Consider the following 18,771-nt stretch of genomic DNA (forward strand, 5'->3'; position numbering starts at 1 on the left):
TAAAGGCTACATATATAGCCTATATTTATATATAGTTTTATTTATCTACTTTTATATATCTAAATTCAGATTAAACTATTTTAATACCTGAAGAGTTTTACACTTCGTGAGAACTGCTGCTGTGGCTGAAGTTAATAGGACCAGGAGGTAATACAAGATTCACAGCTCCCGAATCTCTATCGATTTCTTCAGTGGTGACACCTGTATAGGCACTGATTGGTTCATCTTTAAGTTTCACGATGATTTACTGAATCTATAACAGGCGTCATACATTCTCCAAATGCTTCTTTTAGTTCAGGATGTAGAGATGCAGCATTTCGTATTGCCTAGTGATGAGGCATGTTTTATGCGTTTTTCCTGTTGTCTGGCATCGCTTTGCGTTCCGACATACACCTCTCCGTTGACCCAGCTGTGGCAAGGCGCTGTTCGCAGGGCTATGAGTATGTCCAGGTCAAGTTGAATGAATACTTCAGCCAAAGAGAGCTTCACAGTTTCATAGGTCACCCTATGATCTGGGCCACCATCAGTCATTAGAACTAACACAGGAACTTGCAAGTGACATCGTTGTCTGAATAATGCTCTCTGAGAATACGCATAAGTTCTGAGGCGTGTCTGAAAGGGGTTGATGGCTCAAATACCTTATCTTTGCTGGTTACGAAGCACTTGCCATTGAAGAAACTGTCGTTTGCATGTGTTGGTACGTCTGGTATCAGGACTACTGATGGGACAATACCTCCAATGTGAAAATCATGATCAGCATTCACTGAGTGTTGGAGCATTATCTGTGAAAGGCACCAGGACTTTGTTATGCCCTCTTACACCTGTTGATATAGGTAACCCAGGTTCCACCCACAGGCACAATTGCTTTATCGTCTAGACAAGCAAACAACACTTCATCCCTGAACTTAACATAGTACTCTTTGAGGTATTTAAACTGACAAGCCACATAGTGAGAATCGATATGGTGAGCCCTTACTTGTCTGGATTGGACACCAAATTTGACATTAAAACGTCCAGTATGATGAAGAGATGTTTTTGCAAATGGCTTGGAAGGGTGAAACTGTAGTCTTAGTGTTTCAAAGTTTCTGGAGGTAGTCTATTTCTAACTTGACAAAGCAAGTCTTCGATAGACAAGGCCAAAGACATATGCAGCTCATTACCACGTCGTCTGTCATCAACAGCAAGTATCTGTTCCTCAAAATACTTGTCCACCTTACTGAAGAAAATATTAAACTTCGTGCCTACATCTTGGTGGTTAAGTGCCCTCATATCAAGTAGCAAGTCGCAGTCATCACTCTGAAGGACAATCTTTGTAGTTCTGTGGTCTGTTTCCTCTTGACTTGCGCTCTCAAAGCTAGGGTCATAACCTGTGAGATTGTGAAATATATGACGCAACACAGATTTGGGTGCTTTCACATATTCTGCGTATGTATCTATGACTTTTTTTTCTCTTAATGCCGTAGTGGAAAACTTTGGCAAGGACTCAGATATTTTTGATACAACGAAACTGTTTTTTACACTTCTTTCATGAGAGTCATCAAGTGGAACACTCAACACAAAGCTCAATGTCCCAATACAGGCGCCATACGCCATGCGGAATAGCATGACTGGTTGCTGAGTTTAATTTCTTTAATGTATTTTCTACCCTCAAAACGATCTGTTGGGACCAAATCATCAACATCAAGATATACGTACTCGACTAGCTCTTGTAGTTTGATGTCTAGACTGGAGTACCGTCTGTCCACCGCTGGTTTAGGTAGGATGTACTGGAGTGTAGAATCTTTTTCTAAATTCCTAGCTGGCTCAGACCTAACGTGGTGAATGGTTTTGTGTTTAACACTGTCTGTTATCAGATGTTTTTATACTTGTTCAGTGATTCTAACAGGGATTCAATATATTCAGAAAATTGACAATTCCTTTGACTGGTCATCGATGGAAAGGATATAGCTTTCACTAGTTGTTCACACAATGTGTTAAGTTTTTCAGCTTGGATAACAGGGGTCTTATGGTGTTTTTTTTTTATAGTTTTGGAATTTATCAAACACAGAGGGAACTGCACTTTCTTTCAGTTTGTCATGACAGTGGTCTACATACCATAGAGCATTTGCTATTGAGCCAATCATAAATCTACCACTTCCAATAAGTGATGTCTGCAACCCAACTCCGAGACTTGCAACTAGATCGATTATGTCATTGTATAATTTATCCGGTGCTATCAGATTGTTTGATTCTCGCTTTGGTGGAAGGATAACCTTATCATTTGCTGACATTAACAAATTGAATGCATTTTTTGGCAGGGTGACCATGCTGACGCTGGCTGAACTAGGCCTACCATTATCGGTATCAGTTTGTAGATCAGCTTGGTCGATTTGAAATAGGATCCCCCTGTAATTAAGTTCACTTGCTAAAGACAAATCCATGTCTATTGAATTCCATGTCTATTGTTCTTGGCTGATTGCCCATTGGGTAGATGGATATGCTTTTGATCATGTCCGTGTGCAGTTATGGAGGCTCGTTTTCAGTAGGCCTAGATCCACTGTCACTACTGACGTTTATGTTTTTGTAATTCACAATTGCTACAATCTTTCGAAAAAGGTCGATATATCGCCAAGTAGTCTCGGCCGTAATAGCTGTATCAAGTACAAGTCTTCTTGAGCCATTTTTGAGGGAAATCACACATGAAAATGACATTTTCAGATAATTTCCAAATTTGCGGCAATAATAATATTTAGCGCATTCGTCTCGAGTCCGGCCCGAGGTTGAAAACATACAGTGGAAACATTAGTTACAAATAAGATGAAAAAATATCTAAGGCATATTATATGCACTATCCACTAAATAAATTTTTGTTGTTTTTCAATGCAACATCCGTAATGCACTGAGTTCTCAAAGAAAAACATTTGAATCGATGAAAGAACGGGCTCGGGTCAGGCGCAAGTAAGCTCGGGTGAGTAAACGAACGTGCAACTTATATGGGAGATAACTAATTTTTAGCATATTCGATTTACCAGACTCAATCGACTTGGTTACTTGCTTTGTTACGACAGAAATTTTGTTTGTTTGTTTAAATTTTGATGTTTTAAAAGCAGATGATAAATTTATAAATTTCTCAAACATTAAATTAAAATAGCCAGATTCGATGAATTTCAAATATGTTATGCAGCCGGTCAACCATTCGGCAATTTCCGTGATCTCCATCTCCGTCAATCATTGTGTAACATTTGGCACCCGACCACCGTTTGTCGCAATGCCGTGTGATATTGTGATGGTAACATTGCTATTAGTATTTATAAAACAAAAATATAGTCCATGCTTTAGAATCTTTTAGGGAAAATAACAATGATGACATGACTATTTTGTTCAACGGGACTAGGTTTAGGGTTTAGGGAGACTTGTTAATCCACGTGAGAGGAAACATCATAAAATAACATGGTAGGCAGCTGACTCTATTTTGCCGTTTGGACTATAACAACTTTGAGGTCTAATCATTATATTTTATTTATTAGGCACATTTTAAAAAAAATTTTTGCACTGTTTTACGTGCGGCAAATGTGCTTGATCACGTTAGCATAAACTTGTCCATTTCATACAACTGTACTTGAATGTATTTTTCTGTGTATATATATATATTGTTAAATTGTAATGGCTTGTATATCTTATTTTATTTTTACATCTCATTTAATACACATGTACTTGTGTATTTGTTAAACAAATGAGATAAGACTTCTAGAGTTCCATAGCATTTAGATTTCTTTGAAATTTCTGGCGAGAATTGAAACTTATTAGTTTCAGAGTCACGAGAATTACCGTAGTAGTGGTTTCTCTTACTTGTTTACACACATCCAATGAAATCTAGAAAGGATTTTGAAGTGTTTTTTAAGGGCAGGGGATAATTTTCGTCGCCTATTGAAAATCAGAAAAATTATTCAGTACCGCGCTGAAGATTTGTCTTCTAGAGCTTTCACGAGCTAAAGATTGAACACGTTTTCAAGAACAAGGGCAATTACTCATACTCAATATTGTTCAGTATCGCCCTAAAGAGTTCAAAAGAAGTGTATGACTGAAGGTTGAATATTTCATACTGGTGATTGTTACTGTACTGCTAAATATTTTTATTCAAAATCAAAGATGCCAGTGGGCGTATATTACCTTGCCTGGCAAACTATCTTCTTAAATGGTGCGAATTTGGAAAGTTTGACTTATCCCTCAATTAAATCTAAACATCTATCTTATCAAATTTTATGAAATGCAGGCAATTTAGTATATTATTCAGAAATACAAATTGAAAATTATTCTTCCTGACATTCTGATCCTATGTCGGTTGTTTTTCTATCACTCCTTCACTCACATGTTTAAACATTCCAATAGCAAGTAATATGACTAATATACCTATTCGCTTATTGTCCCAAATAAAAACAGATCAGATATAAAGTAGAGACCCATTTCAATTCTTTTTTGCTGTGCAAATCAATGTCATCTACTGCCACAACGAAATGAACAGTATCTAAATAACTTCAAAATGAGCAGCAGAATGTTAGAATTAACAATCCTAAAATTTGAACGTTATTGTGAACAAACAAACCAATTGCATATACGATTCCGATTGCCCTATGTCCCCAAATATTGGACATCCGTATTCCGTGAAAATATGGTTAAGTTTTCACGGAACCCGGATGTGCAAAAATCAAACAAAAAGTCTAAATCAATCAGTTACCCACTAATTTTGCCTGGAGATTTTTACTGATCCCGTTAATTCTCAGCCAACATAACATTCAGTCACAGCATGATCAAATAGCTTACCGTAACTGAATGTAATTCTGCAATAGCTTCAATATATGATAATACTCTGTTATCAATACAAACTGAACCGCCTGGAGCAGACCCTGAGCTACATTCTCCACATCTATAACTAAATTAAAACAACATTTTAACTTTAAAAAGCTGTAACCCGAAGATTAAGGTTTAAACATTGGTAAAATTTGATAAATAAACGCACCATGTCGGTGATTACAGATTATACTCACAAGTTTCAATTCTGATTGACTTTAAATCGTTTAAAATCTGGCGCGCAGTTCAAAGTAGACCACAGTTCTAGTTCGGGTTAGAAGCCTGCAAGAAATCTAATGGACGTGCTAAAAAACAATTCTCATTAATTAGAAAAAATACAAAAAATCTTTCCGATTGTTGTCCATTACAAGCATCCTGGATGTTGTGTAATGGAAAAGCCCCATCATTTACCCCAGAAGGATGTCGATTCTGAAGAGTGATGTCACCGCTGTTATGGAGTGCCAAAATTCTACAAGCTGATGCACTGCCGGAACATGATCCTGGAAGATAAAGATACTATTATGTTAATACCAGAGATTAGTTGATGCAGATGTTTGAATTGCCGAATTAAGTTTTGAGGTGTATTTCAATTATATATTTTAAGAAGTAATGAGTCCACCTGAATGTTCCGCTAGCGCTCTTCAATATATAACGATGTTTGATGGTGGTCATGTTTAACCAGTCTTCCAATAAAGGTCAAAATTGTCACATCAAGTGATTTTGGCATTAAAAAAATCCTTCGAAATAGCAATGAATATGTCGGTGGAGAGTCCTTACCGCCCCAATGATTAAAAACTATAAATTTCGTATGTATACTCAGGTTACAATGTTAAAATCACGTAAAGAACCGGTGGTAAAACGCCAAAGTAAAATGGCTCGCCATTCCATCATTACTGCGGTTTACAGAAACTGTCGAATGTCTTAGATTCTGAATTAGCTAGCTTTGAAATATAAAACTATGAATAACGACTAGAGGTCGTAACTTAAGAGCCGTTGGGGACAAATTCGGACATTTTCTTACTACCTACTAAATTTAACGCTTTGCATTATCAGTTTAACCCTATCAACAAAGTTTTTTGTTTTTATTTGGTTTCGATTAGAAACGCTCGTAGTCGTGGACAACTAGCAGATGATTTTTTAAATACGTGACCACATAACAATCTTACGAAAGCGTAATTGTGCCAAACATATTTTTTTTTTTTTCAAATCCGACTTAGAAACTCGAAAAATCCTCATCTTCCTTATTCCCTCTCCTCATCTTCCTGATTCCCTCTCCTCATCTTCCTGATTCACTCTCTTCATCATCCTGATTCACTCTCCTCATCTTCCTGATTCACTCTCTTCATCATCCTGATTCACTCTCCTCATCTTCCTGATTCGCTGTTCTCATCCTCCTGATTCCCTTTCAGCATCATCCTGATTCACTCTCATCATCCTGATTCACTCTCCTCGTTCTCCAGAATCCCTCTCTTCATCCTCCTGATTCCCTCTCCTCATCATCCTGATTCACTCTCTTCATCATCCTGATTCACTCTCCTCAACTTCCTGATTCACTCTCTTCATCATCCCGATTCACTCTCCTCATCCTCCCCATTCCCTTTCATCATCATCCTGATTCCATCTCCTCATCTTCCTGATCCACTCTCCTCATCCTCCTGATTCAATCTCTTCATCCTCCTTATTCCCTCTCCTCGGCTTCCTAATTCACTGTTCTCATCCTCCTGATTCACTCTCCCCATTTCCCGGATTAACTCTTCCCAGAATATTATGACGCCAAGTCGACATATTTTTAAGTCGATATGATACGATAAAACACGTTAAATCGACATTAAGTCAACATGATGACTTATTGTGACGAGAAATGGAGACCCAAATAATCTTCCATAGTTGCCGGACTTACTGATTTTCTAGTTCGATATTCATTTTAGATGTACACTGTTCGTCTATGTAACTACTTGCATTTGCACTGTTGGTGTATATTAATGGTCGATGTTTTAGATTGGTGTATATTATTAGTAGATGGTGTATATTATTAGTAGATGGTGTAGAGTGGTGTATATTATTAGTAGATGGTGTATATTATTTGTAGATGGTGTAGAGTGGTGTATATTAATGGTCGATGTTGTAGTGTGGTGTATATTATTAGAAGATGGTATAGAGTGGTGTTTGTTTGTAGTTAATGGAAGAAAAACGAAAAGTAGAACGAAACATAATAATAAAAAACCATGGTTTAATAATGAATGCCAAAACGTGAGACGAAAATACAGAAAAGCCAAACGGCTTCACATTTCACATAAATTTTACCATACAAGAAAATACCTGAAGCTACAAGAAAAGCAATATAAAACAGTTTTGAAGAAAAAGCTAAAGGTCTATAAAAATAGTTTGCGAAAAAAAATTAAAAACTTACACTCAAACGATTCAAAGGAATATTGGAAAATTATAAATCGTACTTGCCAAAAAAAAGAATATCATTTGCCTTTAAATATTGCATACGATTACTTTAAAAACATAATCTCTGTCGAACCTGAAGATACGGATATTAATCCATTTATCGAAAATTGCAATATTGAAAATGAAATTTTAGACAGTGATATTACTGAAAAAGATATCCTCGATGTTATTAAAAATCTTAAATCTGAAAAATCTCCAGCAGAAGATTTGATCCTAAATGAATATCTAAAATCCTCAAAATATGTAATGATGCCCATATATCTAAAATTGTTCAACTTAGTTTTAAATACGGGAATAATCCCAAATACATGGGTAGAGGGCAACATTCCCCCACTATATAAAAACAAAGGCAACCCAACAAACCCTAAATCTTACAGACCAATCACCCTGCTATCATGTTTAGGCAAAATGTTCACCTCCATTTTAAATAATAGACTAACAAAATATGCTGATAGTGTATCACTTATCAAGGAAAATCAAACAGGTTTTAGAAAGTTTTACTCAGTACTTGATAATATTTTTGTAATTTTCACACTTTATAATATTTTAAATTCAAACAAACAAAAACTATATTGTGCATTTATAGATTTTAGAGCTGCATTTGACGTCTGGAGGGCCGGATTATGGCTGAAACTTATTGACAGTGGAATTCATGGAAAATGTTTTAAGGTTATTTATAACTTGTATAGTTCTATTAAATCAAGAATCACTACTGAAAACGAATCATCGGATTTATTCTAGTGTAATATTGGCGTCAGACAGGGTGAAAACTTGTCTCCATTTCTATTTTCGATTTACCTAAATGATTTGAGTAATTACTTTGAGGAAAATAATATGATTGGACTAGAAACTATAAATATAGAAGTGGAATTGAGACTAGGAACCTTTTTAAAACTTTTTATACCTGCTTATGTGCTGATTTACAAACCCAACTTCATTCATTTTATAATTACTGTAATCAATGGCGTTTAAATGTTAATACCGAAAAAACTAAAATACTCGTGTTTGGTAAAGGGAGATTATCAAAAAATATAAACTTTCAATATGCTAACCTGGAATTGGAAATAGTTAACGAATTCAAAGCTGTAACCACCAAGTTCTACCAAACAATCAACGAAACAAAAACCAGAGTAACAATATCTCTACCAACTGAAATGGACACTACACCTGCACCATCTAGAGCCACGACGCTGTCGAACCAAACCCCTAAACGAGCCCGAAGTTCACGTACTCCTAGTCCAGCTCTCGTAGAGAGGGCACTCCCCTTCTCTTTTCACTTTCAGACTTGTCTTCCCCTTCCACACCATCTGAATCTTCACCACGTGATCCAGGATCCGCCAACCTTTCTTCCTTTTGTGCGTTTTTGGACCAGCAAACCACCCCTCAGTCCCCATCCAAGTCGAGACGTGTATCCAGACCTCCCCCCCCCCCCCTCGAACCAGATCCCAGTCCGTTCCCAATGCTACAATTCTAACAATTACCAAACCAGTACCAATCTTACCGTCGACGACCATTATATCCGCTACCAAACCGTATTATCACCAAACCAAGGACAAATCATTATGGAAGCTACCCGCTCTAAAGAAATCTACCTTAATTATTGGATCATCTAACCTGAGTCGAATTACCAAAACCAGTTCAGACACTGAAATACATTCTTACCCCGGTGCCCAAATCCATCACATACAGTCAATCCTGGAATCATACGACCATGATCTCAAACCTACTACCACTATTCTTCATGTAGGCCTCAACAATCGTGATCAACTACCAAAGACATCCTTTAACCAAGCCCAGAAATTAATCGCCACAGCCAACAAATCCTTCCCGAACTCTAAGATCCTCTTCACATGTATACCCATTTCAAATAAAATCTCGAAGAAAGCACAACAGAACCTCAGCACTCTCAACAACATGATGATGGAGTCCAGTATCAACAGCGCAACAATCTTACCACCCTACGAAGAAGAATTCGAACCAGTTGATAATCTTCATTGGTCTCCAGAAACAGCAAACAGCATTTATTTGTTTTGGATACACTAGCTTCAAGCATCGAGTAAGTCTTTAAACTAATTACTGGGGATAAAAATACTGAGAGGCCACCGCTAGGCCAAACTGTAGTTAACTTGAGCCACAAAATTCTCACACCCTTTCAGCATTCAATCTTAGACCGTGGACTTAAATTTATTCCACACCAAAGATAGCTAACTTGAATTATCTCCGACCATCCATTGGCTGCACATATTTTTTCCGAAACCACCCCCCACGTGGTGCTAGAACAATGTTTATTCCTAAATCCACGTGGACACCCCCTCAGGCCGCCATCCATCCTGAAATATTGAAAGCATTTGCGAATAGCCAAACTGTAAACCTTTCCATAACACACGAAAAGCCTAATCTCACACGAGTGGAACGTGAGGCGTTAAACTTACTTAAGAAAGACGATAACATTGTTATTAAAAAGAGTGACAAAGGTTCATGTTGTGTCATTCTGAATAGGGAGGATTACGTTTCAGAAGCAGAGAATCAACTGAATAATCCTAAACATTATGCCATTTTACCGCAACCAATTTTCAAAGAAACTGCTAACATGATTAACAATATTCTTGCCGATTTAGTCAAAACTAGTTATCTCAAACAGAAACAATATGACTATCTGTCTGCCAAACCTGATTGTCGCGAGAGACATTTATACACTTTGCCTAAAATCCATAAGAATCCATCCAAGGAGTGGTTTATCTCGAATAAAATCCCTAAAGGCCGCCCGATTATATCTGACTGTGGTAGTGAATCATATGCAGTGTCAGAATACATTGATCATTTCTTACTACCTCTAGCATGTCAACATCGCACCTACCTTAAAGACACAACCGATATTGTCAATAAAATAAAAAATCTTCGAGTTCCCTCTAATGCTATTTTAATTTCTATCGACGTTTCTTCTATGTATACCAATATCGATAACACTACTGGTTTAACGGCAGTTCGTAAAGCTTTTAATAGAAACCCAGATCCAAACAGACCCGACGATGCAATTCTACAGCTTTTAGAGATTTGTCTTAGTCGAAACGATTTCACATTTAATGGTAAAACATATTTACAAACTTCAGGGACAGCAATGGGCAAACGATTCGCCCCTTCGTACGCAAACCTTTTCATGGCAGAGTGGGAACGTGAGGTGTTGCCCCTCTGTCCATTTGACCCACTTTTTTACGGACGCTTTTTGGATGACATTTTTATGGTTTGGACTTATTCTATCAAACAGTTTTGGGAATTCTTTGAAATTCTCAACAACCACCATCCTTCTATCAAACTAACCGCAAACGTAATTGACAAAAGCATAGACTTTCTCGATACCACAGTCTTTAAGGGAGATTCCATAGCAGAAACAAATAAACTGGATATTAAAGTGTATTTCAAAGAAACTGATACTCATCAACTCTTGCACAAGAGCTCCTTTCACCCAAAACATACCTTTTCTGGTATAATTAAATCACAAGTTTTACGATTTCATCGAATTTGTACAAGATCTTCTGATTTCAACCAAGCCTGTACGATTGTTTTCTCAAAACTGAAAGAGCGTGGGTACTCTAAACGATTTTTACGAAACATTAAAAAATCCACCTTAGCACAAATAGCAGCTAAAAACAGACTTTATGCCGAAGTACCTCCAGGTTTAAGAAGTGCTCCATGTTTGTCCAGTAGATGCAAAACATGTCCCTTTATATCAGAAACTCATTATTTTGTAAGCAACTCTACGAATAAAAGGTACCCGATCCAGGAACATCTAACATGTGAACATTCGAATGTAATATATTTAATTTCATGCAAGAAATGCCCCAAACAATATGTAGGAGAAACTAAGAATAATTTACGAACTCGCTTTAATGCTCATAGGTCAGACATCAAATTAAAGAAAGACAAGCCTGTTTCTAATCATTTCAACCTCGACGACCATTCAATAGACGATCTCGCCCTAATCCCAATTGAGCGTATAGAAATTGACTTGCCCGAAGATGATACTACCAAATTCCGTCAATCTAGGGAAGCCCATTGGATTGAGACATTGAATACAGCAAGACCTATAGGACTAAATATTCATCATAATGTAGGCATAGCACCCTTTGTTGTCCCGTTTAATACAACCAGCAATCGAGCAAGCAAGATAGTTCATGCCCACTATAAGAGCCTTCAAGAGAAATTCCCCCATGTCTATAAGCAGAAAATGATAGTTGCATATTCAAAAAATAAGAACTTAAATGATAATATTGTTCATAGTAAACTAAAAACAATCAGCACATAACAGATACTATACTTCTCTATACTTCCCATCGGGCGAGTTATTTTTTCTGCTCCACCCTAGGCCTGTACATCTGGGAGAATCAAACCCTCCCTTCCCCGAAAACTAACAATAATATAAGAAAAATATAAAAGGAAAAACTTACATATGACACAAAATCTGTGTTACCTTAGAAAGCCATGCACCAAGGCCACAAACCTTTTTCATACTAAGATGATATTTTACTTAGCTGCTATTACAGGTGCATAACTGATTGTATCAACCAAAAAATAAAACAATCAATATTTCTGGCATTATCATATATCATATCCATTTTTTTACGTTTGCTTTTAATTATTTCTGTTAGACGCCATCTCGATAGCTTGCCAGGCAAGGTACGCCCACTGGCAGCTTTGATTTTACTTTAAAATTTGTACAGTAACAATTACCAGTATGAAATATTCAACCTTCAGTCATACACTACTTTTGAACTTTTTGAGGCGATACTGAATAATATTACCAAGTTTCATCAAAATCTGTCAAGAATTAGGTCTTCTAGAGTGTTTACAGGTTAAAACTTGAACGCATTTACAAACACACGACAATAACTCATACTAATTATTTTCAATAGGGTTCATCCTTGGGTGATTACTAACTCTCTTCTGGAAAGTTTACGAGCTAAAAATTGAACGCGTTTTCAAGAACAAGGGCAATAACTCATGGTAATTTGTTTTTTCACACCAAGTTTCGTCAAAATCTGTTGAGAATTGTGCCTTCTGGGATGTTTACAATTGTGGACATCACGAATGAGTGAACGGTAACATTTCTCTTTTTTTACAGCTATGTGTGCAGTGAATGCTATAAAGGTGCTCCTGGTGGCTATGTATGTTTAACATCAAAAGTTCTGCAATATAAGTAATTTAACAAAGTTCGGGCGAGTTTATGTAAGTAGAACAATATTAACATCAGTAAAGAAAGAAAGTAAGTTTCTACCTCTTGGCATTGATATTTCCTCGGATTATCCGTAGCGTGGAAAAATGTGCTCTTGTGCCCGAAAGGGAATGATGAAGTAATACCCGAGTTGAAGGATACCGATTTTCATAGCTTACAGTTCGCATTATTATACACTTATTAATGTATTTCGAGTGATGTACAATTTTTATTGTGACATAGTTTCATGGCGTCATTTGACTGTTTTCATCCTTTCTAATTTCAGATCAGAATAAGAACAGAAGAAAACCCAATATCAAGACCCTTAATCCTAATTTCTAAATAAAGAGTCTGCTCCACCCTAGGCCTGTACATTTGGGAGAATCAAACCCTCCCTTCCCCGAAATCCAAACAGTACAGCCAACTTAACAAATTATGTAACTTTATTAATATTATTGTACAACATTTTCGATCCCCGCCATCAATCTAACTATTATAATATATTTCACAATTGCCCAATGACATTTATATTATTTACATCTTTATAATTCAAATATGTATTCTTTATATTTCAAATCGAAAATATTTATATATTGTCCAACATTTTCGATTCCCGCCATTAATCTAACTATTATTATATCTATGATCCAAATATGTATTTATATTATATATTATTTATATTTCAAATCTATATTATTTATATTTGTATACTTAATTTAAATGTTTATTTTGTTTAACTATGTGTATGTCATATCGTAGATGTTTTGGTATTTCTTGTAGCAGCATGTCTTTTGCTGTAGATTGGTGTATATTATTAGTAGATGGTGTAGCGTGGTGTATGTTATTAGTAGATGTTGTAGATTGGTGTATATTATTAGTAGATGGTGTAGCGTGGTGTATGTTATTAGTAGATGGTGTAGAGTGGTGTATATTATTAGTAGATGTTGTAGATTGGTGTATATTATTAGTAGATGGTGTAGCGTGGTGTATGTTATTAGTAGATGTTGTAGATTGGTGTATATTATTAGTAGATGGTGTAGCGTGGTGTATGTTATTAGTAGATGGTGTAGAGTGGTGTATATTAATGGTCGATGTTGTAGAGTGGTGTATATTATTAGTAGATGTTGAAGATTGGTGTATATTATTAGTAGATGGTGTAGAGTGGTGTATATTATTAGTAGATGGTGTAGAGTGGTGTATATTAATGGTAGATGGTGTAGCGTGGTGTATGTTATTAGTAGATGGTGTAGAGTGGTGTATATTAATGGTCGATGTTGTAGAGTGGTCTATATTATTAGTAGATGTTGAAGATTGGTGTATATTATTAGTAGATGGTGTAGAGTGGTGTATATTATTAGTAGATGTTGTAGATTGGCTAATATTGTTTGGTATATCTAGATTCAAGCTGGAACTTCTCCATTTGGAGATTTGACTTTACAATAAAAGAAGCCAAAAATACAGTAAAAACTATTTTAATACATAAACCAATCCTGAAATATACTAACATACTTTCCATTTCTTATATGATAATTCTGTGACATTCCGTTTAGTATTTGGCTCATGCCGTTTTATGAAAGATTGAAATCAATAGGGATTTATGATTTAGATATTAAACAATTCGCTTCTGATTTCGTGTCTTAGGGACATATATATATATCACATAAATCAGTATTTGAGGAGGGGAAATATAAACCCATTTCTCCGAAACGTACATTCACTTTCACATAATTCTACAGCTTCCATTGTGATAAGTTTTAAATAATTTTCAACTTCATATAAAGTTGGTAAAAAATACACAACGACTGAATTTACCCGATGGCGACATGGTTTTTTTTGTTGGGCGAATATTGTGGTTATTCCAGACCTGTACAACATCTTGAAGTTCTTTCTAAAATAAAAGAGAAACAACTAAAGAAGCAGAAGTTATACGGATATATTTTTTCTTAATTTATTAACTCAACGTTTCACTTACACATACAGGCAGTGTTGTCGGCTAACAATACGAGCAACAACCCTACATGTTTAACTCAGTCATGAGTAAAAAATATGAACGACCCTTTATTGGGAAAAAGACAAGACTAGTAATAAATAAATAGAAATAATTAAAGTGAACGTATCCACTAATAGTAACCATTTACGCAAGAAATGGTTATTTCTGTCCTTCCCAAAGCTCAAATCAGATTTTCTTTACGATAAGCGGTGTTTTCATAAATTAACTTCAAAACAAAAAGTCCGTATGAAATGACGTCAGTAAGTGGATAACCAGTCATCGTAAGAAACATCTGATAAGTATGTATGTCTTACAAAGGTTATCTGATAAGGAAAGTTCAGAACATGCTCTTTCTGATGTAAACGGTCTTTATTATAGGCCAGTTGCCCTTCAATAACTGATGTTCGTATGAAGTGACGTCAGGAACAAATATGTGAATTAATCTCGAAAATCCAGAACCAAATTTATATCTTTTTTACTGGCTTACTCATCGTAAGATATATCTGATTAGCGATCTGGAAAGCTCAAAACCAGCTATTTCTATTATTAGAGGACACTTACCCTTTAATTCTCGAAATGAACATATGCCACCTACCCGAATAGCATCTTGAAAACAAAAGATTATAAGATTTTTGTTCAAGAAGTTTCCTGAAAAATATCCATCTTCTTTTAGATTTTAAAAAAGCTCCATCCAGTAGTTAATGCACTCTTTTCTGAGAATTCCCCACCAACTTTGTTGATTTACATAACTAACACCATAAATGTAACTTCTAAGACCGGAAAAAGCATCATCATGTTCATTCCGAAAAAGATATTGTGGTTGTTCAATAACCTTGTTTTCCGTACCCTCATCTGATCGAATCCTCTCAGGACAGCCTCTTAATTTTATAACTGCTTCCGTGAATTATCCTCCGATAAGTTTTGCATCGTTATTTGAAAAACATGCTTCCATCCAAATTATCTTTCTGGCAAATCCATCGATAGAGCCATGGATACAAATACCATATGGCTTTAATTTATCATTCCCATCAATGTGCCATACACTGTTAGGTCCAAAAGATCGGTATTGTCTTCTGTGTAATCGTTTTCTCTTCCGGGCTTCAGAATCAATTAACCCAAATAAAAGTCTAACTGTTTCTTGGGTAGTATTGAATCCTTCCAGGCGAAGTTTTTTGTACAACCACTTATATCCATGGTTACCTCCAGAACCATTACAAATTTCCTGATTGCGTACATCTGAGTAATATTTTCTTTTAAATAGATTACATCGGAATGTTATCCTTTTTAATGTTCGTTGGCTGATGACAATTCCATGATCGTTAAACCAAGAAATATGATATTTCATTGTTCGTTAAACCAAGAGAAAACATCAAAAATTACAGAGTAGGATATTCGAGTTACTAAGTCGGATTTGAAAAAAAATATGTGTGACCCATTTTCGAGTTAGTAAGTCAGATTTTCGAGTTAGTAAGTCGGATTTTCGAGTTAGTACTAATTCGGATTTGAAAAAAAAAAAATATGTGTGGCACTATTACGCTTCCGTACCAATCTGGACGTGGTACCGGAAAATAATGACTGCCATTAATTCCCTTACATAGCACTAGAAGATCGTGGTAGATCTTTTGATAAAAATGTAATCAACTGTCCAAATTTCCTTTTAAAAACTTTTTCAATAACTATGGCAGACTTCAACAAAACCGCACACGCACGCAGGCACATTTTGCCGTATCAAAATTGTCTGCAGGCACATTTTTTTTTTGCGACGATGATAATTCACTTCTTGAGCTCTCAATCTCAAATCAACGTCATATGTTTGGATATAAGACATTGATTAAGATAACTTAGGTATTTTAAATTCTAAAATATCGGCACTTTTGAATTCTTCGTGTCATGGTCGACTTCGAGCTAGCAAAAATAGTTCTGTACCGTGAACAGTGAAGTGTTTATGCAGTCAATGAACTTAATTTCGTCTAATTGCACGTATCTCCAGTAATGATAAATAATTCACATGCGTGATTTATGCATTTGCAGGTTTTAATAAACATGTGCTTCTTCTGCAACGTCAACCTGCAGAATTGTTCTTATTGTTTCAAAGCAATGTCAAATTTATTACCTGTTTCTAATATATACAAAATGGCGGAATTCAATTATCAAATATCACAATTTCGTTATAATCCCGCGCTGTAATCGGAATTACAAGTGTCGTCTGCTGTGATATTTTCCAGTGAACAAAGTCACGTACCAAACTAGCGGATTCCATGACATCAGAAAAAAATCTATGGAACACAATGTGGGTGTTATGATTCACAAATATCATACACTCTAGATTATATAACTGAGTTGAAGAAAATAATACGATTCCAGAATTTCAGTTTGGATTCAAAACAGGTAAAAGGACAGTAGATGCCACCTTTATCTTACAAGGAACAATCTCTTCTGTCTTAAATGATAACGGAAAGTTATATTGTGCCTTCATTGACCTGAAAAAAGTGTTTCACAACATTGATAGGCGACTTCTTTACAAATTAACCAAAATAGGAATTAATACAAAATATTATTGATTAATCGATCAATTTATTAAGATGTAAAAATATGCATCCGGCATAATGGTGATTATAATGATTGTTTTTACAGTTATCTTGGAGTGAAGCAAGGTGAACCTTTGTCACCTTTGTTATTCATGTATGATATGAATGATTTTATGCACTCTGGATTCTCATCTGACATAGTCAGAATCAACAGTTATTTTTTATATATCATTTTATATGCGGATGACACTGTTTTATTTGCCAAATCAGAATCTATGTTGCAGAAACTTTTGAACAAATTTCAGTCATACTACAATACTTGGAATTTGGAAATAAATGTGGATAAGACAAAGGTAGTTGTTTTCCGCAAAGGCAACAGTAAAATTAATTCAACATTCAAAATTAACTCGGCCAAACTAGAAATTGTCAACGAATACTTATATCTGGGCATTTTGTTGTACAGAAACGAAAATTCCATGAAACTCAAAGTAGACTTTCAGATCAAGTTCTGAAGGCATTGGCCTCACTCTTTTGTAAAGTGGGAAATAAATTCCTTTCTGTTGATGTTTTAATAAAACTGTTTACCAGTATTGAACTAAGGTTGCAAAGTATGGGGTTTTAAAATTTGAGCGCAGAACTTTGAGTGCTTCTAATTTCACTCCAATAATTTTCCTATTAGGTGAGCTTGGGCGCTATCCATTTCATATTGTACACCTATATAGAAATTTTAAGTACTGGATCTGAATCGTTTCAAATAAAACTGGGTTAGTGTATGAAATCTAGATACATTTAATGAAACAAGTTAATAATGGTGTGGAGAATTGGGCATTCCATATAAAAGTCTGCTTAGAGAATTTAGATCTTGCCAATATTAATAAAAATCAAATTAATTTAAACTTATCTTCATTTTCACTAATAAAACAAAAACTTATCAATAAATGTATTCAATCATGGTATCAGGACCTTGAAAATTCCAATAAATTACATTTTTACTTCAACTAAAGAATTCTCACGTGCACCATACTTAGATCTTAAATTCAGGAATGTTTTATTCAAATTTAGAGGGGATTCTTTAAAATCAAGTATAGAAACTGAGCGATATATAATAATCCCCAAAGAAAAAAGAATTTGCAATTGTTGTAATACTGACCAAGTTGAAAATGAATTTCATTTTATTTTGTGTTGTCTTTATAGGAAATTAAGGTTTCAATTTCTTCCTCGCTATCGCTAGAGTTGGCCTTCACATGCTAAATTTTACAAACTGATGAAAACTAAATCGACAATTAAAATAAAAAATCTATTCAGATACATCTTTTACGCCTGGAAAACTAGAGAAAATTTCATGTAGGTGAACAATCTATATATACAAGAACCCATAATTAACAATGTTTAGATACGTACATAGTACATGTAAGCATATTTACACAACAATTAGAAATTATGTATGTATACATTCATATAAAATTTAAATATATCTCAATATGTCATTTAAATAGTTTTTTAATCAAATATATTTATCTATGTAAAGGTGGTCGCATGAGCAGGATTCACTGTACTCGTTAAAAAATTTAACTTGAAACTTCATGACTTTATATTGTTTTACAGTATTATGTATATCATTATGTAAATATTGAATATAGAAATTGCTTCTAATGCAGGCAAGTCAGCAACAACAGAATGTTTTAATATTCTGATATAATATGGTCTTAATTATAATTAAACTTTACCAGTATTGGGTACACAACATTTTCTGGTTGACGGAC

General features: G+C 35.2%; 1 protein-coding gene across 1 annotated transcript; it reads left to right on the forward strand.

Annotated features, from left to right (window-relative positions):
• Window positions 1-13,235: 13,235 nt before the first annotated feature.
• Window positions 13,236-13,922, forward strand: LOTGIDRAFT_122612 (hypothetical protein; the record flags this gene model as incomplete). Its single annotated transcript, XM_009060253.1, has 1 exon — window positions 13,236-13,922. The coding sequence occupies one exon, from the start codon at window positions 13,236-13,238 to the stop codon at window positions 13,920-13,922; it is 687 nt and encodes a 228-aa protein (XP_009058501.1).
• Window positions 13,923-18,771: the final 4,849 nt, after the last annotated feature.

Source organism: Lottia gigantea (assembly GCF_000327385.1).
Source record: "Lottia gigantea unplaced genomic scaffold LOTGIsca_41, whole genome shotgun sequence".
Taxonomy (NCBI): Eukaryota; Metazoa; Mollusca; class Gastropoda; family Lottiidae; genus Lottia; species Lottia gigantea.